The sequence below is a fragment of the Dipodomys spectabilis genome, unplaced genomic scaffold (genome assembly GCF_019054845.1).
Source record: "Dipodomys spectabilis isolate Male_0828 unplaced genomic scaffold, ASM1905484v1 ptg000233l, whole genome shotgun sequence".
In the NCBI taxonomy this organism is placed as follows: Eukaryota; Metazoa; Chordata; class Mammalia; order Rodentia; family Heteromyidae; genus Dipodomys; species Dipodomys spectabilis.
The window spans coordinates 4,752,052-4,778,035 of NW_024870910.1; the positions used below are offsets into that span (position 1 = coordinate 4,752,052).

The 25,984-nt window shown below is 46.2% G+C and overlaps 1 protein-coding gene across 3 annotated transcripts in view; it reads right to left on the minus strand.

Annotated features, from left to right (window-relative positions):
- Positions 1-1,537: 1,537 nt before the first annotated feature.
- The window catches only part of Chd2 (chromodomain helicase DNA binding protein 2), an 80,303-nt gene continuing 55,856 nt past the window's right edge, over positions 1,538-25,984 (minus strand). For 2 of the 3 annotated variants that reach the window (XM_042698492.1, XM_042698490.1), the window contains 13 exons: positions 23,283-23,324; positions 21,615-21,754; positions 19,480-19,618; positions 18,872-19,022; positions 17,678-17,800; positions 16,211-16,336; positions 15,128-15,268; positions 13,284-13,418; positions 10,154-10,332; positions 7,742-7,841; positions 5,569-5,782; positions 2,961-3,207; positions 1,538-2,409 (listed from right to left, as the gene is read on the minus strand). In XM_042698492.1, the coding sequence (XP_042554426.1) occupies positions 2,076-2,409; positions 2,961-3,207; positions 5,569-5,782; positions 7,742-7,841; positions 10,154-10,332; positions 13,284-13,418; positions 15,128-15,268; positions 16,211-16,336; positions 17,678-17,800; positions 18,872-19,022; positions 19,480-19,618; positions 21,615-21,754; positions 23,283-23,324 (2,071 nt within the window). In that variant the 3' untranslated portion in view covers positions 1,538-2,075. The remainder of the gene's footprint in view (positions 2,410-2,960; positions 3,208-5,568; positions 5,783-7,741; positions 7,842-10,153; positions 10,333-13,283; positions 13,419-15,127; positions 15,269-16,210; positions 16,337-17,677; positions 17,801-18,871; positions 19,023-19,479; positions 19,619-21,614; positions 21,755-23,282; positions 23,325-25,984) is intronic. The other variant, XM_042698491.1, reaches the window with a different exon arrangement.

Sequence of the window (25,984 nt, forward strand, 5' to 3'; positions counted from 1 at the left end):
GACAGTGGCATTTTTTTCACAAATATAAATAATTACTGTTCCGTCAACAGGTTTTAAAAGTCCACAATTTTACACTGAAGGTGAGCCACCTGTCCCTGTCCCTGTCCCCGGCATGTGGGCGCAGCCAGGGCCCCGGCCCAGCCCACGGCGCCTGCTGCCGGGTGGGTGCATTTGGTCTGTGGTGGGAACTAAGCGAGTGCCCGGGGCCGCGGCCGGGCATGGCTGAGAAGTGCTCTCCGTGGAATGCTACGCGGAGAAGAGGAAGCCCGGCCTGCACGGCTCCCCGCCCACCCCGGGCGGGCGGCCACCACCCGTGCCTAGCCAAGGGCTCGGGCCGACCCTGGTCTACCTTGGTGTGGGGGTGCGTCCACAGTGAAAGCAGCGTGGGGAGCCCCGGCCGCAGGGCCCTGGGCAGCTTCTCCCCCCACAGGCGAGAGAAGGCCACCTGTGCAAATCTTGTTTGGACGTGAGAAGTGACACGGGTACCGACCTCGGCCAGAGCCCCGGCTCCGCACACACCCACCCGCTCACAACCAGAACCTACAACACTGATGGGCGACACCTGCCTTCTCCACGCAGGGCCCCACAAGCCAAGCCCCCCTTCCTCTTTGGCGTGGGACCGGCGGTGGTGACCAGCAAGGGGCCACAGGCCTGGCTCCTTGGCACAGCGCCCCGTCCTCCCTGGCCGGGGGCGGGCAGCACACTCCTGCGGGGCGTGGGGCGCGGGGCGCAGGGCGGGGGGGACGCTCCAAGTGCAGTGCAGAGGCAGCAATGGGGCCACCACGGACCTCCCCAGCCAAGGCCCTGCAGTAGACCCAGCCAGGAGCACGCGCGCCGGCCTGCCGCTCGCTGGAGCCGCCGGGGCCCGGCCCAGCCACGCTTCAGGCATGTGTGGCCCAAGGATGAGGCTGGACCCTGCACGTGCCCAGTGGGGTCCGTCTGCGCTGAGCCTGGGCACCAAGAAGCACCCCACACCATGCCCTCTGTTCCCGTCCGTCCGTTCCCCCATCTCCATCTAGAAAAGCTTTGGATCCCTTCACAATACTGACACGCTCTACGAAACACGAATACCACCAGAGGCCAGAGGACGGGCGGAGGGGCCCCCCGCCGGCGTCCCACCTGACTCCCACGCCCAGGCCCAGCCCCCAGCCCTGCGTGCTCCTTGCACTGGGGAAAGGGGCGTTAGGTTTACACACTTTACTGACCTTATTCTAAAAGAGACTGAGTTCAATCCTGACACTCTCGGGCAGCGAGGTGTCCCCATGGTGCTGGGGACACGGGCCTCTGGACAGTCTGCCTCTCCAAGTTGTGCAAAGTGAAGGAGATGCAGCTGAAATGTCATCTCCTCCAATGCTTCCCGTCCGAAGGCCTGCTCCCCGGCGGCCCGAGCGCCCGGGCCTCGGAGCCTGCCGCCCGCCGCCCGCCGCCCGCACTCCCTTCCCCAGGCCAGTGGCTTTCCTTCCCACCCCAGGAACCAGAAATCCACCAGGGACTCCCGCCCCCCCCCCCCCACTGACCCACCCAGCCCCGCCCCAGTCCAGCAGCACAGGGCCACAGTCCCGAGGGTCACGTCCACCGGGGGCCCTGCCTTTCCCGGCATGGGAATGGAACCCGGCCAACGAGACCACACCTCTGAAATGTACCGACAACGCGGGAAAATTAGTGTCACCACAGTGGGGAGAGAGCACGGCAAAAGCTGTTCTCCCCACCCCACCCGCCCCAGCCCTATGGGGCTCACAGGAGACCAGGGGTGCCATTTCTCCCAAGAACACGTTTGAGGGGTGTACCTGCTCCCCCTTGTCCCCCCACCCCGATGTGCCCATCCCCTCCCCGGCTCCCAGTCAGCAGCATGGTCCTGTCAGCGCATCCTTCCCGCCACTGCCCAGAGCCAGGGCGCAAAGAAGCCCGGCCACTCTCAGTCGAGGGCTGGAGTGGGGCGGGGCAAAGTGCAGGCCCCTGGGCCGGGAGCAGATGGAGGGGGGGCCTGAGCACCCTCAGGCAGCAGCCTCACGGCAGGACCACACCAAAAATGTCCTCGTGCTGACGCCTCCTGCTCTCCCCGTCCCGAGCGTCCTTTATGTTTTCCGAGCGTTCCAGTTGTAATCCGGGTTGTTCTTCTGTTCTAGGGACCGCTCCAGAGGAGACCTGTGATCCAGGGGCGACTTGGAGTCATGAGGGGATTTCTGAGAAGGGGGTGAGCGGGGATCCGAGGCGGCCAGGGACAGCGGGGGCAGCGGCTGTTTATAATCTCCCTGCTTGTCTGTGTGGAAGGAGCGGTAGTGGTCTGAGGGTCCCTGGCCGTGGTAACCCATGGGGGGTCGATGGTCAGACATGCGCCGGAAATCCTGCTGGTGGTAGTTCTGAGGCCTAAAGTCGTCGGATCTCCTCCGCTTAGAGTCATGATGGTGCCTGGAACAGAGACGCGGCGTCAGCTGACCGAGAACCAGAGGCGCCAGTCCCCACGGCCGCCCGCCTTTGCTCCAGCACTCATTCATTGCTCGGGCACACACGCTCACAGCCCACGAAGCCAAACAACACGCAACTCCCAACAGCCGCTCCCTGCACTTGTCGGGACACATTCGCTAGGAATGACGGAGGATGCGTCACACTGCAGCGTCGCAGCCTGTGCTGAAACATCGTTAGTCGCCTTCTCCCTGCGGGAAGCACAGCACCTCCAAACGCTTCCACACCCAATCAACTATTTGCAAACTAGATATTCAACAGCAAACAAAAGGCTCACAAAATCATCTTTTTAAACTGACTCAATGTGAAGAATATTGAGAGCCTGACGTCCTTATACCAACACACACACACACACATACACACACACACGCGCGCGCGCACACACGGACTTCCTTGCTGGCAGACATGTCTGCTGAGCATCAGGAGTGCGAATGGCACATGACGCTCTTCACGAAGCATCTAGTGGGCAAATTCACTTGTTTGCCCCGGGCACACACCTGTCGTAGTAATCTCTGTGGCCCCGGTGTTCTCGGTCGCTGCTGTACTGGTCATACGGTCTCTTTCTGGACAGGCTGTTGGGGCGGTAGCTTCCGGAACGGTGGGCGTCCACGTGCCGCCGGTCCCCGTAATGGTGGTCTTTGTGCCAGTGCTGCTCATACGGATGGTGCCGGTCGCCGCCCCACGGAGGGTTGCTGCTGCCGCCACCGTAACTAAACTTCCTTTCCCTCTGCCAGTCTCCTCGGTCTGCAGAGAGGCAGGAATGACCTCAGGACGAGCAACAGCTGAATCCCACTGGTAGTCTCAACAGGCCTCCTCCTGATACTCTTACTCTGGCTAACACACCACTAATATGTGAACCCCTCCACCAATTCCTCAGACAAAAAGAAAATCTACTGTGTCTCCCTCCTGAAACCAACTGCTCTTCATCTTCCACATCCACTTCTCTGCTCTTATCTGCGCAGGCCCGTGACATGAGGTTTCACTCAAATACCAAAACAAACAGCAAGCTGGAAAACACGACTGCTGAGATTCAGCACTGCAAGGTCCACATGCCGGGCGCTGACTGTACCTGCTGAGCCGTATGTGGGCCTGGTTCCCGAAACTCTCCAGACTATAAGCAACTGCTCTTCCTCAGGCCACAGCACTCATTGTAGAAGCTTAGAAAGGGACCTGGTCTGCCGTCCGCCTTCTGTGCTTCCTCTGTCTGTGGACTTAGAAGCTGCGTAAGTCCTGTGGCCTCCCTGTTCTCCAAGGAAAGGCTCACACTGGACTCAGAAAGGATGGGGACACTGCAAGTCCAGGAAGGAGGCTGCCATGAGCTGAACACATGGCCACCAGGGAGCCGTGGGCATGGCGTTGGAAGTAGGGCCTTGTTGAGGGAGTGAAGGAGCTGGAGGTGAAAGCACCTTGGATTTAAGGTAGGTCCTCTACCTAGTCACATGTCAAAGAAAGGCAGGAGGAGATATGTGGGCGTGGGACAGCTGCATGCAGAGACCAGCACTATCAAAGACTGCTGTAAGCCATCAGCAGGTAAAGGAGGCCTGGGACAGAATCTCCATCAGAAACCTAGCAGAAACCAGGTACCAATGGTGCCTGCCTGTAATCTCAGCTACTTAGGAGACTGAGATCTGAGGATCAAGGTTCAAAGCCAGCATGGGCAGACAAATCCGTAAGACTCTTCATCTCCAATTAACCACCAAAAAGCTGGAAGTAGAACTGTAGCTCAAGTGAGAGAGCACCAACCTTAGCTGAAAGAGGGACTGGGAATGGGGCCCAGTGGCAGAGTGCTTGACTAAGCATGCATGAAGCCCTGGGCACCACAGAAACAGAATAAGCCACAAGTGGCACTCTGGCTCAAGTAGTAGAGTGCTAGCCTTGAGCAAAAGAAGCTCAGGGACAGTGCCCAGGCCCCAAGTTTAAGCTTCAGGACTGGGGGCGGAAACAGAAAAGCTAAACAACTGAACCCAGACCCTGAGTTCAAGCTCCAGTATATCATACTTACACACACACACACACACACACACACACACACACCTTAAGCAGAGCTATGGCTTAGGTGGTAGAGCACGAGCCTTTAGCCTAAAAGCTCAGGGACAGCGTCCAGGCCCTGATTTCAAGCCCCAGAACCCATATATACATACAAATATAAATATACAGTACCTAGACTCATTGAGTTTTAATTTTTACTTTTTTCTTCTAATTAATACTCATTTTTTCAGCTCTTTCAAGAGTGCAGTTAAAAGTTTTAATTAAAAAATAGTTTTATATGTATATATTTACACATATATATATACACACACACATATATGATATGTGTTTTAAACTACAGAAGAGCTAAACTGAGCTGATAAGTACAATGCTTCATAAGCCTATTTTTGTAGTAATAACATTCAAAGTCGGCGCTTCTTCAAGGATGTCATATGATGTGAATGACTATAGTCACAATGAGCCACCAATCTGTTGAGCCTGCCTCTCCTCCGACTCTAACTAGAAGTTGGTACATTTGAGCAACATTTCTTCCAACTCCACTCCGGGCGTGCAGTCCCTGCTGACCACGTCCTACTCTAGCTCTGTGAGTTCAACTCTAGGAGTCGATGTCAACTAGATCACACAGAACTTGCCTTTTGGCTTCTTAGCATAACCCTGGGCTCATCTGTGTTGCTCCAAATGGCAGGATTTCTTTCTGAACAGATTTCTTCATGGCCATGTGCCACACTTGCTAATTCCATTCATTTGCTGATAAACACTAAGGTTGATGAATAAATATGAATACAAGAATCTCTTGCACAAATGAATTTTAGCTCCTATGGATGTGTGTATATATGTATATACACACCCATGCACTCAGTTTGGGATTGCTGGGTCATGCGGCCATCCTATTTTTAATTTTGTCATAAAGTAAATGAAATTTATAAACACTCCTCTCTATAATGGCAGGGCAAACTTACATTTTTCTACCAATAATGTATTTTATGCTTTGTCTCACTAAGCAAATAAGAGGACAGCAGTCTTAGAGAAGAACACACACGAAGGTCCTGCTGCAGTCTTTGGACAGTAAGCAACTGGGGCGGTGGCACTTCTTTAAGAACTCACCCAGCAGCCTACCTGCGTTACTGAAGTGCCTCTTGTTGGGGTGACTGTAGTTATCTCTTGGGTGTCCATGCATCTGTGGGCCATGAGAGCTGGGTATATGAGGCTTCTGGGGGTGAAGGCCATGCGAGGTGTGGGACTGAGACAGCAGAGAATCCCGGCTTGAGCCTGAAGCCTCTGGGCGAAATGGTTTCTTCCCACCAATCATGTCATCTTTCTTCTTTTGCTCCTGTAAAGAGAAGCCAAAACAGCTCAAGCTTCCAGGCTTAATTCCCAGGAGTGGAATAAAGTTTGTCACTTCTAAGTATTTCCCTTTTTCTTCAACTTTTCAATTAAAAACTTCTTTCCCAAAAAATGCCATGTCTTTTTTAATATAGAGACCTAAACAAGTAATCATTTGGTACTCTGTATTGTCTTGGTATTTCATATTTGCACTTAAGGTTCTGAACATCTTCCCATGTGAAATATTTATTTGTACAGTATCATATTTAATGGTTGAGTCGTACTCTCCAATATAAATGTCACAATCTAGCTAACCTATCTCACGTTGGGCTTCCAGATCACTGCCAAGATAGACATGTTTAAAACCTTAATTTTCCCCTGAAGTGGAATTCTTAAGAGCCAAATTGTGCATTCTAGTCTTTGTCAAATGTTTGCTCCTATTTTGGTTGTGACAAAGTACACCTCCACTAAGAGCCCAGGATGGTGGTGACAAGGTACACTCCCACCAAGAGGTCATCACTGGTCCCTGTTATCAGATCACACTAGCTTCGAATAATCAGGTGGCCCTTACCCTGACTGTACTGAGACTCGGCAATATCAGATTATTCCTGTGTTCAAGAGACAGAATCTTCCGTGTGAATTCAGTCATCAACAACTTGCAAGCATCATTTCCCAGGCCAGCAGAGCACTAGACATGCGTCAGCTTCCTACCACGAGCCCTCCTGAAGGCCCTCCCTGTCAGCAGGGAGCGCACACACAGTCAAAGTGGCCAAACCGTTCAGACTTCCCCCACTGCTGATTCGGGCAAGAGGCACATGCAGGCTTGCAGCACCACAACACTGACTCCACAGCAGAAGCCAGGTCACCTCAGCCCACTCTGATCCATAGAGGGTCGGCAACTCGGGGCCCTGACGCATCTTTTTTAAGTGAGCAACTGGGACCCCTCTTTGGAGGGGAAGCAGCTGAGTCATCCAAGTAGAGACAACAAGCAAAGCTCACCTTCTTGAGCAACAGATAGACAAAAGCTAACACCGACAGTAGATGGTGTAGACACACCCAAGGGCTACAGGACTATTAGAGAAACTAGACTTTATCTTTTGGTTTTCACCTCAGGGGCCTCACCCTCGAGCTGCCTGCTCAGAGGCCTACCACTTGAGCCACACCTCTAGCCCGGGTAGCTGGGAATGAAGACGAATCTTAAGACTTTTCTGCCTGGGCTGGCATTGAACCACGACTCTTCTCACATGTCAGCTTTCTGAGCAGCTAGGATGACTGTCTCCTCCCTTCATGCATCTCGTGATAGGTGAAATGTGCAGAGATGACAACAGGCAATAGACTCAAACGGGAATACAAGGTAGCAGTAACACAAGGGGATATCATGTGAGAAGCCAAACATGGGTAAGTTTACACTGAGGCAGAGAAATCCAGGTCACCTCTCCAAAAGGCCTGCGCTTCGCTATGAAGAAAAAGTTGGATCGTGTACATTTTCATAGTTAACTTTCTGTTAAACCTTTCTTCTAAGAGTCCAATAAAGCAGGACACCAAGTGCATGGCCCGGAAAAGGATTTTCTGTCCATGATCTTGTTGCCTATGAGGAGCCACAGTTACTTACCAGCTACCATTGCACATGTGGTAAGTTAGTGGCTTGAGGACACCAGCTTCTTGTCAGGTCTCACAGCACTGTCTGGCTGCACTGTACTGCCTGTCTGTGGGTGGAGGGTGCTAAGAAACTGCAGCTAACGCAGTGGAAGACCACACTGTAATGTGTGCAGGCCGCAGACCCGTGACCCGTGGGAGCCTTTGCCACCCGCTTGGACAGCTGCTCCCATGTGCAAATCAAGAACAAAATGCCAGGACTCCTTCCAGCACACCAACGCTGTGAGACCTGACCCATCTCCCCGGAAACAAAGCAATTTTCTGTGGAATTCTTTTTTGTTTACATGAATTAGGATGAAATGTGTATTACCTCCTCTTCTTGAGATCTTTTCTTATGAGCCATCTTGTATAACTTATGGAGTTTTTGAGCATCAAATTCTGTAAACTTGGAAACAAAAATCCATAGGTTCCTAAAAAACAAAAATTAATATTACTAGTAAATGAAAGAACTTTTAAAAACCTTTTTATGCTCTTTTTCTTTGGGGGCGTGGGGAGGAGAGTGTTGGTCATGGAGCCTGAACTCAGGGCCTGGGCATTGTCCCTGAGCTTTTTCGCTCAAGGATAGCACTCTAACATTTGGAGCCACAACTCCACTTCCATTTTCTGGCAGTCAGAGATGAGTCTCATGGACTTTCCTGCCCTGACTGTCTTTGAACCGCAATCCTCAGATCTCAGCCTTGTGAGTAGCTAGGGTTACAAATGTGAGCCACTGGTGCTTGGTCCTGTTTATACTTTTTATTGATAGAAAGCTATTTTATTTTGCCATGGAATATTATGCAATGACCTTAGATTGAACACATGTGATCCTGACCAAGCACAGTAAATAATAGTCATTCATAAACAAAGATTTCTAATTCTCACACAAACAGTACACAAGTTAGTGGATACAGACCAACTCAGGCAGTCCCATGTTGTTAGTTGTATTTAAACCACTGTTGACCTGCTGAGTTTTTTATGGTCCTTAATTTCGTGAAAATCTGCCTCCAAAAAGCAAATGATACCCAGAAAGCAAGATAGAAGTGAATGTGCTTGACTGAGGCCATACAGTGATCTGCTGAAAGATCTGCTGAAAGGCAGGGTGCAGTTAGTGGAACTGGATCACACAGAACTCCAGGCAGCCTGCGCATGCGTCGATTTTCCTCCATGACGTCTCCTTAGAGCCATGTGCCTGCCAATACCAATGGTCTACTCCATCTCGAGTGCGGAAAACTTAAGGGACGGGCTTGCTCTAAGTCTCCACATCAGAAAAGCATCTGATATCTGATATCAGGAGGAGGACTGAAGGCTCTTAGGTAGGACTGTCAGCAGTAGAACTCCTGTGTGGCATCAATGGTGTCTGGCTGCAGTCTGGCCCCCACGCCCCACCCACTTGCACACTACACATCCATCCGCACTGCTACCTCCCAGGTCAGGCTGGATCCATCTGGTCTTCTCTTGTAGCCCTGCTTCCCTCCCACCCCTCCCCCTCCCCACCCCCCCACAACCCTGTTATCATCCTGAAGGCCGGACACACGGACCTAACACACTCTGTACCACACATGGCACTAAACTTGTAATGAACAAGGACTCTATGATGAACTCTTGCTGGCCAAGGCCACAGGGCCTGGGGTATTCAGCCAAAGGCTCACATCCTAGGATGACCTAGTGAAAAGGAAGTCAGATGCACTGGCTACAGAAGAAGTTGCTAAAGGTGCTAAGGGGAAGAGATACAACATTTGTAAGGTTAGTGAACGCCTGTGGACAGCATCATGACTAACTAAAAATGCATCCTAACTCAGCTTTTCACTCAGCAATAATCTCGGCAAAACTGGACTACAAAGGTACGTGCATTAACTGTGAGAGCTAGGAGTGGCGGTAGAGGCCTGCAACCCCAGCACCCGGGAGGCTGGACAGGAGGCTCACCACCCCACACCAGTCTGGGGTGTGTATCAAGACCTCGCCTCAGATGCACTCAAAGTACTATAAAATTACCTTCCAGCTATCTGTAGATGGTGTATACTAAACATAAGTGCTAAGATGTCAAGATCTTATATACAGAAGTATTTGTATACAAATATTTCAAAATCCAAAACACTTCTGGCAAGAGAAATTCAACCTACTTTTAGATGAGTACTGATAAGCTATAATGCCTCACAAGCTAAATTTCTAAAGTAAGTGTATTAGTCCAAATTACTGCTCAACTTTTTTAATGACTAAAGCAAGGTCAAAACAGAGTGCGGATAGTTGTTGTTTTAAAACCTCTGCTCCAGTGCCTGTTTCAATACAGAACCAATCAATTACTTGTAGAAGCTATCTTATGTGAGTATCTACCTGAAATGAATGTAACAGTAGTTACACTGGATAGTTTGTTTCTTAGGGGAAGGGGAACAGTACTGGGGTTTGAACTCAAGAGCCTCCTTCTTGCCAGGCTGGCGCTCTACTACTTGAGCCGTGTATCCAGTCCACACTAGATGATTTCTACCATGTACAACAAGTCAATATTCTGGGAGGCCATCCACCATCGCTTTCTCTTGTATCTTACACTGAGAACACCATCTTCTGCTTTCAAAAGGCTGGTCTTGGTGGGGCGGGCAATTCTGTGCAGAGGAAGCAATGCCTACAGGTATGTGGGCAATGGATGAATTGTGCTGGGCCATGCCATACCGCTTATCACACAAGAATAGAAGCTACCCATTCACCATGATGAGTCAAACTAGGCGAACTCCAGGCCACAGGTGGTTACCTCCTCCATAGTTTGATGTGCTCCTGGTCTGAGTAAGCTTTAAGGCACTCGGCTATCCGGTCTCCAATTTTGAGCAGGCAGCTCCGGGTGTGTTCCAGCTGCTCCTGCACATTGAGCCCCTTGTCGGGTTTGTCCAGCTCTTTCAGGGCCTTTTTCACGGGCCTCATTCTCTCCTTACACTGCAACAAGGCCAACAGAGTAGAGACATAAGGCACGTGCAGGAAAGAAGTCTTCTTTTCCACCTACTACTCCCAAACTCCCACGATCTGAGAAAAGGCAGCCACCTGCATGCCAATAATTGCTACGGGATGAGCAGATGACAGCAGAGGAAGCGAGTAGCACATTCATCAGAAAATCCTAGGCTGCAAGTGCCAATGCAACACCATTACTAGCGTTACATGGTGACTTTTACCTAACCTCTCTAAACCTCCTCTCTGGGTGAGGCCTCTAGAGGCCATTCTGAAAATCCAACAAGAAGCAATGTCACAGTCCTCATCTGAAAACCTTCACCAACTATCCAGAAATGCAGATTAAAATATTTACAGTAAGAAAAGGACTTCTATACAAAGATGGTAAATTGAACCCAATAATCTTTTATTTTCCCTTTTCAATGCCACTAGAACAACCTGAGTAAAAAGATTGTCTTTAAAATACATACGCCCATAAAGAAAGAGAAAACAAGAGAGAAAAATCACTGCCTCAAACACAGCAGCATGGGAAGTAATTTAACAGGACTAAGAGAATGAGATGCTAAGCTGGCGATGCGGTCAGCAGATAATCACCCCCCCCCCCCCACCATGGTGTACACTGCAAGGTCCCCCACGGCCAGTATTCCTGGAAGTTGGGTGAGGACTGGCTTACAGATGGCTTGAGAAGTAACAGATACCCAGGCTCACCAGTGACTCAACCTCTGACTCTGCATGCAACAGGTATAAAAGCTTGTCCTGTGGCCAGGAAAAAGAAAGCCCTCCGGGATGGCTACCCAGGCAGAGGTGAGAGGAAGTATGCCGTCGTCAAAACAGGACCCAACGCAAGCATACTCCATGGAGTTCTTCACCAAACCCAACCACCCTAGGGAAGCACCAAAAGATGCAGACTCGGACTCCCTGGAGCCCAGCCCCACAGTAGAAGCCCACAAAGCCAGCTCCACATGCTCTGATTTCTCATCAGCTGTGTAGTCTCCTGCTCTTAAATTTGAACAGACACCATTTGAGGAAAGTTTCCAATATGCATGACAGGAAACAGAAGTATGAAAACATTTAGAATGCTGTAACAGAAAAAAGATCATTGCTATGAAATAGGGCAAAAGAAGCACAACTCAAAGGGAATCAGGGAAGATAATCTCCCCAGACAATAAAACTAGGACACAGTTATGACCCACTGGATATCTAGCCCATTCAACTATGACACGGGATCATGAAATTCTGCAATAATGAAAGCCCTACAAACTTCTTTCATTTTGTGGTAATTCTCACAACTGTCCAGTTCTTTAAAATCTAAGCAATTTCAGTACTTATTAACTCAGGGCTTTGCACATGCTCAGCTTGCTCACTCAGCTGGTACTCTACCACTGTGTCTCTAGTGCAGCTTTTGTGCTTGTTATTTTGGAGATGGGGTCCCTCAGACCTTTCTGCCTGGGCTGGTCTCAAACCACAATCCTCCAGATCTCAGGATCCTGAATAGTTAGAGGCATGACCCACCAGCAGCCAGCTTAAATTTCAATTTTAATAAAGAAATCAAAATAACATGACAACTAACTGGAAGATACTTGTCAATGGAATGTAATAATGAAGAATATGTAAAAGATTCCTGTGGATATGGTAAGTTACCCCCAAATAAGCAAAGATAAGAAATAGGCAATTCACTAGAAACATGAATGCCTGGTAAATATGAAAATAAATGTTCAACCACACCACAAGTATTTCATACACCCCTAGAATGGCAAGGTGTATGACTCAGAAATTATTACCCACTTTTGAGAATGGGGTAGGGGAGGGTGGGGCACGCCAATGCACTCCAAATCACTGCTAGAAAGAGAAATCTCTACAGCTGTTTTTTTTTTTTTTTTTTTTTTTTTGGGTCCAGTCGTGGGGCCCAAACTCTGGGCCTGGGCACTGTCCCTCAGCTCTTCAGCTCATGGCTAGTGCTCTACCACTTGAGCCACAGCGCCACTTCTGGCTTTTTTTCTTTTTGCTTATGTGGTGCTGAGGAATCGAACTCAGGGCCTCGTGCATGCAAGGCAAGTGCTCTACCACTGAGCCACCTTCCCAGCCCCTCTACAGCTGTTTTTAAGAGTCAACAGGACCTAAAATGGTAGATGCACCTGCCAGCTGGTCCTCACTGCAGCCACGGCGGCCTGTCACATGCGCAAGCTGTTGCCTGGCCTGGTTCTGGCCCTCCCACCTCTTCCTGTTGTCTTTCATTCCTCCTTCAAACCTCACTCACTTCCTTAAGCCTTCCTTCCATCTCTCATGAGATCTACACAGTCCTACTCTCCAAATGCAGAAGCGCTAGGCCCCCCCCCCCCCCATCCTGTGTGGTTAGCCACCTCCCCACTCAAATGTAAGGTCTACAAGGATTGTAACAGTCCTCCACTACTCAGTCTCCTAACCCCAAAGGTTAGCACACAGAAGACATCCCATCAGAGCTAGCTCTTTCCACAAATGCCCAAGGGTCCCTACAGACTTTCTGACTGGGAATACAGATATGAAAACCAGTCCCTAAACTTCCTCACACCTGTAATCCTAGTTACACAGGAGGCATAGATAGAATCTTAGTCCAAAGCTAGCCCCCAACAAAAATAAAAAGCAGACCTATCTGAAAAATAAAAGAACAAAGGGCTTAGGGGGTGTGGCTCAAGTGATAAAGCACCTGCCTAGCAAGGGGGGGGGGGGGGGGGGGGGCGGGGAGCCTGAATTCAAACCATAGCACAACCAACAAGAGGAAGAGAGAAATGGAGGGGGAAGGAGGGAGAAAGGAAGGTAAGCAGGTGGGTCTTACTGCCAAATGAGTTCCTTATAAGCAATGTGTCTGCAGAGTAATAAAGCAGCCGTTTTGTCCACTGAAGCTCTGGCTGCACCTCTGCAGCAATGTGCATGCACAGTGGCTCAGACGCAGCTTCAGGACTTACGATGCTGAACGTCTCCTGGTCCAGGTCATCATCCTCATCCTCTCCAATAGGGACAGGCTCACTCCCTGCTGTGATGTGGACAGGACCCTGAGATCGCTTTGATTTATTTGAAGATTTGGCATCACCACCTTTAGGCTTTAAAGAAAGGAAGTTCCAAGGAGTCATTGTCATTTGTGCAACCTGATTTCTTACCTAGTGCACTCCTACCATGAGTACATAGGAAGGCCTTCGTTTACACTGAACTCCAAGATTAGTAACAGCTTAGTCACATCCCATTCCCATTTCTACCTTGGAAGGTACATAATTATAGCTTCCATTTCATCAGCTCAGTTTGTATGTATGTACGTGCCCCTCAGGAAAAACATGATTTTAACACTTGTTAATTCAGTTGTTACTTGTCACTTGTGTCTTGCTGCTTAGTGATGAAAAAAAGCTAATCAAAACATCTGATTTTATTTTATACTTGTACTTATATGCATGAGAAAAATTCCAAAGGTACTCATCAAGAAATGGAGAGCTACGGGCTAGGAAGGTGGCTCAGTGATAGAGCGCTTGCCTTGCATGCATGAGGCCCTGGGTCCAACTCCTCAGCACCACATAAGCAGAAAAAGCCAGAAGTGGCACTGTGGCTCAAGTGGTAGAGTGCTCGCCTTGAGCTGAAGAGCTCAGGGGCAGTGCCCAGGCCCAGAGTTCAAGCCCAGGACTGGCAAAAAAAAAAAAAAAAAAAAAAGGAGAGCTGGGGCTGGGAAGGTGGCTCAGTGGCAGAGTGCTTGCCTCACATGCATGAGGCCCTGGATTCGAGTCCTCAGCACCACATAAGCAGAAAAGGCCAAAAGTGGCACTGTGGCTCAAGTGGTAGAGCGCTAGCCTTGAGCTGAAGAGCTGAGGGACATTGTTCAGGCCGAGTTCAGGCCCTATGGAGACACACACACGCACACACACGCACACACACACACACACACACACACACACACACACACACACACACACACGGAAATTGCAAGTTATGACTACATAGAATTATAGCAGTTATCAGTGTGTTGTAGCAGTAATACCAAGATTTCTTTCCCCAAAATGTAGGCAAGAATACATGCTATACTGAACCTATTCTGGAAAGAACTTGATAAAATTCCTACATGGACATTACACAGTACTTTTTATCAACATCTTTTCCAATAAACTCTTATACTATTTGACCATATGAACCTCTCCCATACCCAAATCCCATGTGTGCACTGTGCTGTTCTAACATGAATCAAAGAAGATATTCTAAGCATCCCCTGTAAATCACAACCTCTCACTCCAAATCTGGGCCATTTATGTAATGAAAGATCAAGCAAAGACCTTCCAAAGCAAACAAATTCCCAAACGTTCACAAGTCGCACTCACTGCAAGCCAGCGCTTACACAAGCATTCTTCTGAAACCCCTCCTTCTTATATACACTAAGAAAAAGACAATTATTGCCAGGCCTGGTGTCTCACAGTTCGTGGCAAGCCTGCCCAAAAAGGTAGTGAGACTCATCTTAATCTTTAAGCTGAGTACAGTGGCACGTATCTTTCATTCCAGCTACATGAGAGGCCACAGATGGGCAAAATCAATGTCTGAGGCTGGCTCTGGACAAAAATATGAAACCAGGGGGGGAAAAAAACTTTAAAAAAGCAAAAACAAGGGCTAAGGGGCATGAGTCAAATGGCAAGAATGAAACCTTGAGTTCAAAACCCCAGTATTTCCCCCTTCAAAAAAAGATAATCATTCTGCAGCCGTCATACCCCGTTCTGTTTTAAAATCTAAACAGGAAGTACAAAGGGCGTGGGCATCTCCATCCACAGACGGGCATCAGTACCTTCTCTTTCTTCTCTTTTGACTTCTTCTTTTCCTTGTCCCCTTCTTTGTCTTTCCGTGAGCTCAGCTGTTTCTCCTTGTTCTCCTTGTTCTCTTTCTTCTTCTGTTTTTTTTTCATTGGACTTTTCTCTAAGCCATCGTCCTAAGAAACCAATGGAGCTATGAACTTTTGCCACAAACTTTGTATTTGCTGGTTCACAAACTCTGTACGTGCAGTGCCCACAGAGGCTCATCACTGCCTGGAGTGAGTACGAATCCATCGAGACCTTAGAGTGCTCACTTGCGTAATTCTCCACTCCCCGGTCACACAGCTAGGCCAATATGGACAAACACACCCAACTCACATCCTCTCATCAAGTCTCACTCTAGTAACCCATAAGACAGGCATCACTGGGCTGGAGTGCAGCTCTAGAATGTGTGAGGCCCTGAGTTGAACCCCAGCTCTATTTCCCACCAAAAAAAAAAAAAAAGACACTATTCCTATTTCTGAGACAGAAAAACTGAGGGCTAGAGAGATTAATTGTATACTTATCCACAACCAGTTAGTCATTGGTGAGGTTGCTAATATGTGAATTTATGGATATAAACAAATTCATGGCAGTTCCAGCTCCCCAAAATGACAGAATAAAATCCCATAGTGTTAGCACTCACTGAAAGGGCATGTGAGTAAAACCAATGTACTTTTTACTTTACTCAGACTAGAGGTTACTAACTGGCAGGACTTGGACCTACTAACCCACAGAAAAGTGGGTCCTGCTTTGCTTGGATCTAGGAAGAACTAGCTGTGTCATACGTAGCTCCCTGCTTCACATCAGATGTGAGCTCCCTCCCTGGTAAACCAATCCACATCACACCCGCTCATTTCAATGAGCCAATCAACTGGCATTTGGCTTTCACAGCTCTAACTGCTAGCTTAAATGCAGCTTTATTCTTCTGACAGACTAAGCGAAGATACATATAGTTTATTTGTATTTTGTCTATGCTACCTGTAAACCAAACATATCAAATGATTTTGATAAGCTGACACGATAAGTAGAACTTAAAGACAACCAACACCAGCCTCAAATGAAATTCAAGCTCATACCTTTACCTCTCCCTCTTCTGATGGGTTATCCGAGTGCCGAGGAGATGAAAATTCAAGTCCGTGCTCATCTTTCAGCCTAGGCGCTTTGTTTTCCTTCTTTACTCGAGGCTTCCGCTTTAACTTGGCCTGGAAAGAAAAAGTAAAAAGGTATAGATCAAGCTCCTCAGAAGCATGACTGAATGTTCTGATCCTTTCATGCAACAGCAGCCATAAGCAAACAAGGAAATTTAAGGAAATGAAGAGCATAATCAATAGTCTGGACACAAAATCCATAAGCTAAACATACATATGTAATATACACATGTGTAGCAATTAAGGAAATCTATATTGCTTTGAATCTATTGATTCTATACTTGGAATTCATCCTAAAGATAAAATTATGAGAAAGAGGTAAAACATCTTCTGCACAAAGACAATTTAAAATAATATACTAAAAAAATCTGGGAACAAGCTATATCTACAAGTAAGGAAAAGGTAAAAGTACTGTTTATCTACATAACCACATATGACACAATAATGTAAAACAAGTATATAGATGATCTCGTACTATACTCTAGCACACCTATAGAATGATGTGGTGAGCTTACACTGTCACACGTAAAGCACAGTGATTTCCCCTAATTCAGTGTCACAGCTAAAAGAGCGGTTAAGGACTGGGAATGTGGTTTAGTTGTAGAGTGCTTGCCTAGCATGAATGAAGCCCTGGTTTCAATTCCTCAGTACCCCACAAACAGAAAAAGCCAAGAGTGGTGCTGTGGCTCAAGTGGTAGATAAGAGTGCTAGCCTTGAGCAAAAAAGAAGCTCAGGACAGTGCCCAAGACCTGAGTTCAAATCCCAGGACTAGCAAAATAAATAAATAAAAGAGCACCTAAGGAATGCCTTACTTAGTGGCTCCAATGTGACTGACTTCACGTCTTTCTAGGCCTGACTAAAATGTCGATAGGGAAATCAAAAGAGAAATTATTCAGGTGAATTCCTTAGAATCTTGGTGTTTTTCTGTGAGTTATCAGGTTGTCATGATTGAAGCTTGGTTTCTGAAATTAACACTGTCTTAGCTGTTTATCCCATGATCAGTGATCACGAGCGGTCCCTTAGATACAGCAATAAGCAAATTCAAGGACATTTAGTGCAGTGGTTGGACCCCAGGTGACCAAATAAGTGAGCAGGAGAGGGAACAGCACAGTACAGTACTGGACTAGTGCAGTACTGGGATGGAGGGCCTGGACTCAAGGCATTCTCACTAGAGACATTTTTCTTTCAGGATTATTTTTTAAGTGGTATTTGAGGCGCTAGGTTTGTGAGAAAGATGCCAAGGTGTAGAAGTGATCACTAAGTGAGCATTTTTATAACTCCTAGGCAAACCATCATGATGGACTCTCAGATCAGGAAGTCACAGTATCAGAAAGGACATCTCTGCCCAGCTAGCTCTGTAGGGTTGGAGCCTCGTCCCCCAAAGGAGCCACGCACCTCCTCTCCGCTCGTCACTGCCTCCTTCTTCTCCAGGCCCCTCCTGAGCAGCTTGAGCAGGTAGTCAGCTCGGTTCTGCAACTGCTTTCCCTGAGGCTTCTTGTCTGTCTCCACTGGCAGAATCTTCAACAAAAAAGGGAGAGAAGCACCCACCGCCACCCATGGCCTGGTTAGTGGATGAGGGTAAACAAACCACCAAGAGCTCAGGCACAGTTCCTCCCCACCCTGGCCGCCCCAACACACAGATAAAGCCTCAGCTCCTGTCTCATGTCTGTGGCACCCAGTCACTGAAAATCCCTCGTGAGCCATTCTCATTCTACACAATGGGATGGAGAAATCCAGCTCTCCCACTGGCTCCTACCTGTGCTGTTAACAGGGCAGAACAACTCAGGTAGGAGGGGCTTGTGGCTTCATCTGCTAGAGCATCCCAGCCGTCGTGGATTTCCTCCTTCCAGAAGCAGGGAATCCCTGGAGCTAGGTTAAAGCTTCGTTTTAGATTGAAAATGCTTCCTAGAGCATTGCCTGAGAGCACTGGGCTCTGCCAGGACATGGTCTCTGCCCTGCGACCATAGCTGGACCTCTCAGGCCAGACTGGGTTTGGTCTCAGTGCTTATGACAGGGTGCTGTCACCCTCCTAAAACCGGAGATGGGACGAGCAGAAAAAGTCCTTGAAGGAGCACAAAGTGAGGTGAGTCCTGCTAAAATTGGAGCCAGTCAGCTGTCCTTGCTTACAGCTCTAACCGTGGCCTTGTTACTTGCAACAGATAGGGTGGGAGGCTCGATTTCCCGACAAAAAAAATACCAAGGGGTCAGCCATTGTTCCTGGGTAGAACTGAAGTAAGGTTATTTCAAATTACTTGTAAACAAAGGGCCAATAACTCGGCCCCGCCAACACTTCACTATATCGTGTGTGGCATTTGTTCTAATGAGATTTGACCTGTAATAGTTACTGGAATTTAAAGGTTTCTCCTACCATTTTCCCCAAATTTCACCTGGTTACTGCCTATTCTTTTACTGCCCTCTATGAAACAGTGCCACAATGCTAACTTTCCCAAGAATGAGGAATCCTGGGAATTTTCTCTGGTGTTTATATCTAGCTTGATCTCCCCTTTCAAAAACAGTGAAGAATAAAGTAAGCGACACAAAAACACGACACAACAAATGTGGCAATCGCCAGCATACAGAGGCACTTACTTTGTCAGTCAGATTCAGCTCTGGGTCCGTCTTAATTAACTCCCAGTTCCCGTAGCCATGTTCGTAAATTCCCAGCAGCAGGCGCGAGTCATCCTCCACGCCCCACTCCACATCGAAGTGCGCAGCTTTGACCCGGCAGGTTAAGCAGTACCTACAGGGCAGAACAGGGTTAAGAGCGTAAGAGTCCGGGACCCTTCTGATTTGGCAAATAAGAAGCAAGAAAGCCAGACGTTGGTGGCCTTCATCTATAAACTATCTCCTTAGGGGACTATCGTCAGCAAGATAGCAGTTACAGGCCAGCTGGGACAAAAAGTTCACAAGACCTCATCTTAACCTATAGTGCTGGGTGTGGTGGCATGGTCCGGCAGGCTCACTATGGCAAGACACATGAAATACAACTGTGGTCCAGGGCAGCCTGCGCAAAATTAACTAAGGCAAAATATATAAAAGTGTGGTTCAAGTGGTAGAGAGCCTGCCTGTGCACAAAGCCCTGAATTTAAACTCCGGCAGCACCAAAGCAGAGACAATGAAAACATTACCTGACTACACATCACTGTAACTCCAAACCTGTTCTCAATGGCCTATGAAGGTTCTCAGAATATACTCACTTTTTTTTTTCTTCAGGGTCCACGGGGATAGATTTATGCAGCATCTCAAACTCTTCTTCATGTTGGATAATGGATTTTACATTAACCTGAACTCCAGATATCTTGATGGTGGGGCCTCTCCTTTTCCCTGGTCCTTTCCCTGAGGAATACAAAATTTTTATTACTTAAAATAGGTTACAATTTTATAGAAAACATTTATCATCAAACTCTGAAATCTTAGTCCACCTTTATAATCTCCAGTTTTTACTCTTAGTTCAAAGACACAATCTGTAAAGCAAAAGTGTTCTCGATATTTATAAAGTAAGTTTTAACCATGTTTTAATATTGAGGGCTTTTTAAAGACATTTGGTGTTTAATCTCCTTGTTTAAACTGCTATGTTGCAAAATTCATAAATTAACACAAAAAGATTATGAAGACATTAATGGTGAGCTTTTGTATTTCTAATTCTAACAAAAAGCTCAAAAATAACCAAATGTCTTAAAGATGCTTCCTACTTACCTTTATAACACTACTAATGAAAAGATATGAGATTATGTAGGTAGCACATTAAAATAACAAAGGCGCATGAACACCTGAAATTATGATGATTTAGAAGCAAAAGTAAAACCTAGTCACTCGAACCAGAATCCAAGTGGAAATATACAAGAATACCACTTGGTGAAAGCAAAGAGTTCCCCATGGAAACGTGGGCAAAATATATGAAGACAGCTGAAAGAAAACAAAATGCAAATACCTCTTAGAGAGACATAAGATTGCTTTCCACCTGACAGGTTAACAAAAATCCAGAAACCATCATGCACTCTGCTCATGAGGCTTGTGACAGGTACTAATAACCCTTCTAGTGATGTAAATGAAAACAACCAAGTAAAGCACAGTCACTTTCCTCTGCACCTTCTAATCCCACTTCTAGAATGTCCCAAAGACATGCTGGGGAGATACCCAACAGTATATTCGTGAGATCACATTAATTCTTGGGGGCTTTATTCATAATGACAACAGACTGAAAACAAGCAAAATATTCAGATTACAGGAAAATATGGTTGCCAGCCATCTAATAGGACATGGGCAACTGCAAAAGGAAAGAAAGCCATCTCTACAGAATGACCCAATGCCCTCAGGAATGATGGACAGACACAACTGCACAGCAGGCATGGTATGTAAACAAGTGGAAATGCACAAGTGCACACAATCTTATATTCTTTAAAGCATGCTATAGAAGAGTAAACTCACAACTCGCAAGAACACTGACCTAATAAAAAGAGGACAAGCACATGGCTGGAACACAGGATTAAAGCAAGATTCCCTAAGTGTACCTTGCTTTATGCCTTTCTTTTGGATCATTTCTATGTAGATACTTTGTAAGATTAAAAAAACAAAGGTGCCCGGTGCCGATGGCTCAGGCCTATAATCCTAGCTACTCAGGAGGCTGAGATCTGAGGAGCGCAGTTCAAAGCCAACCCAGGCAGCAAAGTCCAGTCCGTGAGACTCTTATCTCCAATTAACCATCAGAAAACCAGAAGTGAAGCTGTGGCAAGTGGTAGAGTGCTCACCTTGAGCAGAAGAGCTCAGGAACAGCGCGCAAGCCCAGAGTTCAAATCCCACAACCAACAACAACAACAAAAAAGCTAAGTCAATAAAAGAGAGAGTACTAAAAACTAAAACTGAATGAAAACATTCAATTACATTAGTGTATAGTAACACAGTCAAAAAGAACAACTTCAACTAATTTATATCATTGGTAGAATGAATGCTAATGACAAAAAGATATGCAAAGATCTGGGTCTTACTGTTATTGATCACTGGAAATGTATTACACAATGTGTTTGTTAACAGTCATCTTTGGAGTGAAAAGATAGAGGCATCCACACAGACTTGCCCCTCGGGTCTTTGTGTCATTCAAACCAATTTGGTCTTTGCATACCATCATGAAAGAACCCGCCATTCATCTTGTTCATCACTATACACATCCTGCAAACCAACTTGGTTTGTGAACAGATTTCTCCTCATACAGAATGAATAGAACAAACATTGGGCATGTGTAGATTTACAAGTATGCTGGAAAGAAGCTGGTCATGGAAATCCCAGTTCCCAGGCCCAGAGCTGGGGACATCCCCACCACTGACCTGTGACTTACCCTCACTGGCATTCTCCTTCAGCTGTTCCTCGTACTCCTGCATTGCTGATACACAGCTATTGTGGATCAGCTCACCCAGGCGCTTCAGGTCTGCCACAGACTTATCCACCAACTCAGCATCCCGTGCTATGCACTCTAGCCTGAGGAAACACAGAGGGGGATACGCTGTTTTCTCCTTTTTCTGAAGGTCACACAACCTGAGCCCCCAGCTATCACCTGAGTTTAATCCAGCCAAGACACCTTTTACTGTCTTTCTGCATGGTTCATCTCCAGGCTCTACCACTGTACAGAAAGGGCTAACGCACCCTCCTTCCATCACAAAGAATGATGCCCTGGAGCACTCCAGAAAATTAAGTAATGGCAAACATCAGAAAGGAGCAGGTTCGAGTAAAATGAGTAGATGACTAACTGCCTCTCCGTGTTCACTTTCCTTCCCCTCGTTTGGCTGTCACTCAGTTTCCCTGTTCCCAGAGCACAGTTTACAACTCAGAAACACACTGGCTAAAACCAATTTTAATACATTCTGGGTTGTTTTTTGTTTTTTTTTTTAAATAGTAACTAGCTCAAAGATAAGCATTCTACCACGGGGGGGGGGGGGGGGGGGGGCGGGGAACGGACACAAATGCACCCCAAGAAGATGCACCCAACTCTGGCAATTCTGGTGTGACTGTTATGCATCACTATACCCTCTCCAAATGGAAAGGACAAAACAAACAACAAAACACACAAACAAAAACAAGCTTGGTACTTTCACCAGCCCCAGAAGTTCATCAGGAATTTAGAGATGGCAATCTAGCATTTCCTTCAAATCATTGCCTTTATTTAAAGGATGTATAGTTGATTCTGCATAAAGCAAAATACTGAACTAATTGATATATAGAGTTTTCTGAATTCATTTTTTCTGGAAGTTACTCTGGGCAAGATGATACAGGCTCTTTCTATTTAATCTTAAATGACAAAGAGCCTCTTTCCTTTGACTACTATATCTAAGAATATAAACATCTCTTTTTAAAGTGCTTATTTTCTGGGCGCTGGTGGCTCACTCCTATAATCCTAGCTAGTAAGGAAGCTGAGATCTGAGGATCGTGGTTCAAACCCAGCCCTGGCAGGAAAGTCCATGAGACTCTTATCTCCAATAAACCACTCAGAAAACCGAAAGTGGCGTGGCACTGTGCTCAAGTGGTAGAGCACTAGCCTTGAGCTGAAGAGTTGAGGGACAGCACCCAGGCCCAGAGTTGAAGCCTCACGACCAACGCACACACACACACACAAAAAGTGCTTGCTTATCTTCCTCAAGGAAAGCAAAATTCCTAAGAAAAATGATCTACCTCTACCACCTGTCATCTTCCCAATATGGGATATACACCCAAAATATCAACATTTGTAAAACAATGTTGCCAGAATTTTTAAAAAGGAAGTTCCCAATATCAGTATTAAATGAAAAATGTGGAAGTGGTGCTATAGCTCAAGTGGTAGAGCACTCGCCTTGAGCTGAAGAGTACAGGGACAGCGCTCAAGCCCAAAGTTCAAGCCCCAATGACCGACCAAAAAAATAAATAAATAAATGAATAAATTTATCAAAAAATCAAAAAAAGAAAGAAAAACGTTACCAAAAAGAGAATCTGCTATATAAAACTGAAAAAAGAAAGGGGCTATTACCAAGCTTACCGTTCTAGAGGGAGCCCAAACTTCTTATAAGCTTTGATAAACCTAGAAATAGGATAAATAAAACACATTCAAAACCAGAGACATTATATACATTAATGTCAACATACCCTGTGGATATGAGCCACAAGAATTCTCAAAACTTTAGACTGAGCCCAAATCCTTTCAAGTAAGACTAAATGAACACACACTGTGTTTGAAACTGACCAACTTTAAAGAATGAGCACTGCAGACATTTCAAATTAATGGCCAGCATTGTTCTTAGTGACTGATCATGAGACTGCTTGCAAGTATAATGCAACTATAAGAGAGAGCGAGGCCTAGTGACTCACACTGGCAGAGCCCAAAGGATTACCAGTTCAAAAGCCAATCTGAGCTACTTAGTAAAACCTTGTTTTAAAAAAAGGTGGGTAGGGGGAAAGACACTGGTGGCTCACACCTCTAATAATTAGCTATTAAGGAGACTGAAATCTCAAGATTGTGGTTCCAAGCCAGCCAGGGCAGAAAAGTCCAAGAGACTCTTACCTCCAATATATTCCATCAAAAAGCCAGAAATGGACCTGTGGCTCAAATGGTAGAGCACTAGCCTTAAGTGAAAAAGCCAATTGAGGGCTTGAGGCTCTAAGTTTCAAGCCCCAGTACCAGCAAGAAATAAAAATCAGGAAAAACAATGTATGTATATCTATACATATGTGTGAGTGTATATATACATACATACACACACTCACACATAAACATATATAAGAAGCTAGAAATGTGGCTTAGTGGAAGAATGCTTGCCCAGCATGCATGAAGCCCTAGGTTCGATTCCTCAGAAAAAGCCCCTAGTGACACTGTGGCTCAAATGATAGAGTGCTAGCCTTGAGCAACAGAAGCCCAGGGACAGTGCCCAGGCCCTGAGTTCAGGCCTTAGGACTGGCAAAAAAATAAACATATATGAGAACTCTAAGTTTTAATATATTTCTTGTAGGCTTGTAAAGTTCAACATGTAACTAATGATTTAGTTATCAAAACTCTATCATGATAAACTTCCAATATCATTTGTTGGCCTATTCAGTCCATTTTGCTTCTAATTATAAACTCCATTTTTTTTTTTATTTTCTAGCCAAGGTTACAGCCATGAAGAGTCTTAAGACTGTCTCAAATGCCTTTTGAAATTAGGCCAAAATAAACTAAATATATAATTTAAAACTTCTTAGGCAAAACTGTTAAGAAACTCTAGTGATTCCTGCCCAACCATATGTCTCCCACTAAAAATCCAATGCAGCATTCCAGTCTCTACTTCTGGCCACGCAAACCACCTTCTCCCTATGCTCACAGACTAGCCACTAGAAAGCAAGAAGTGCCAATGTACCCCGGCCATCACTATGACATGCCACTCGACCATGACAATATGGTGGTGTGATAGTAGAAAGAGAAAAGAGGATGGGATGTGATCACAGCTAGGAAACAATACTGAAGATGAGTACGAGGACTGAGAAAGCAAATCGGAGGCCACTCCTCAGAGGGCTCTGTTATCTCCACAGTACACACTGCAGTATTTCACATCAGGTGGGAACATGAGGACCTAGAGTACAGACTCCAGATTCAGAATTGCTAAGGAGGTTAAGGATGGAAAGTGGAATTCTATTTTGTCAATACTGGCATACATTTATATTTTTTTTAATAAGTTTAACAAAAAAGGAGGAATAGGAATAATGTTTAAATAGAAACAAAAGACCTTACAGTTTCAAATATAATTTAATACATATGGATTAGGACAGAAAGCTAACTTTTTATAATTTCCTTTTTCTTTATACTTTTAAAGAAACAATGTGGAATTTAGGAAAATTTATTTAGAAGCAGCCATTTTAGATCACATTTTTGGAGCGTGAAGCATTATGTAATCAGATACCATCAAATGTTGACCTGACACAGAAAGGTATCTAGAGTTGATTTTAAGCAGGGTGGCAGGAAGCAAGCTGCCAAAACAGGTCATGTATATGAATAAAATAAATGAACCAAAGCAGGCAAGTGGTATCAGTACTTTCACCAACAATGTGGGCATGGGAATGTGGAGAAGCCAGGGAAGGAAAGGTAATAAGGGTAGTTTTATTTGTACCATTTCTATTTTTTATATTTACATTAATTTTGCTTTATACAGATACATATGTCTGTGTAATCATGTTAATTCTCTTTCTCCCTGGTTGAACTTGCTTTGTGAAAACATTTAGAATGGTACATAGGAGGTGCAATCAGAAGCTGAGTTCAAAGCCAGCTGAAGATAGGGGGGAAAGGTAGCAAGATCCCATCTCAACCAATAAGCTGGGTAGAGTGACACATGCCTGGCATCTCAGCTACTAGGAAGGCTTCGATAGAAGAACTTAGGCCTAGTCAAAAAATGCTAGACTACCTGAAAAATAACGAAAGCAAAAATGGGGTAGAGGCATGACTCAAGTGATAGAGCACCTATCTAAAAAAAAAGAAAAATGGTCAGAATAGAAAGCAAACAAACGAAGAGATCAACAACAGACCAGGGCACCCTACCGCCCCCACCCCCTGGCCTTGGCTGAGGAAATCTTTGCAAAAGGCAGCATGGTCCTGAAGATCTGGGTACAACTCAGCATCCATCTTTGGAGCAGGGAATAACTTGTGCCTGCGCTGGAATAATAAACGTCAGGAATCCAAAGTGCCTGCAGCAAGTCCTTGCAAACCAGCTCAAGTGG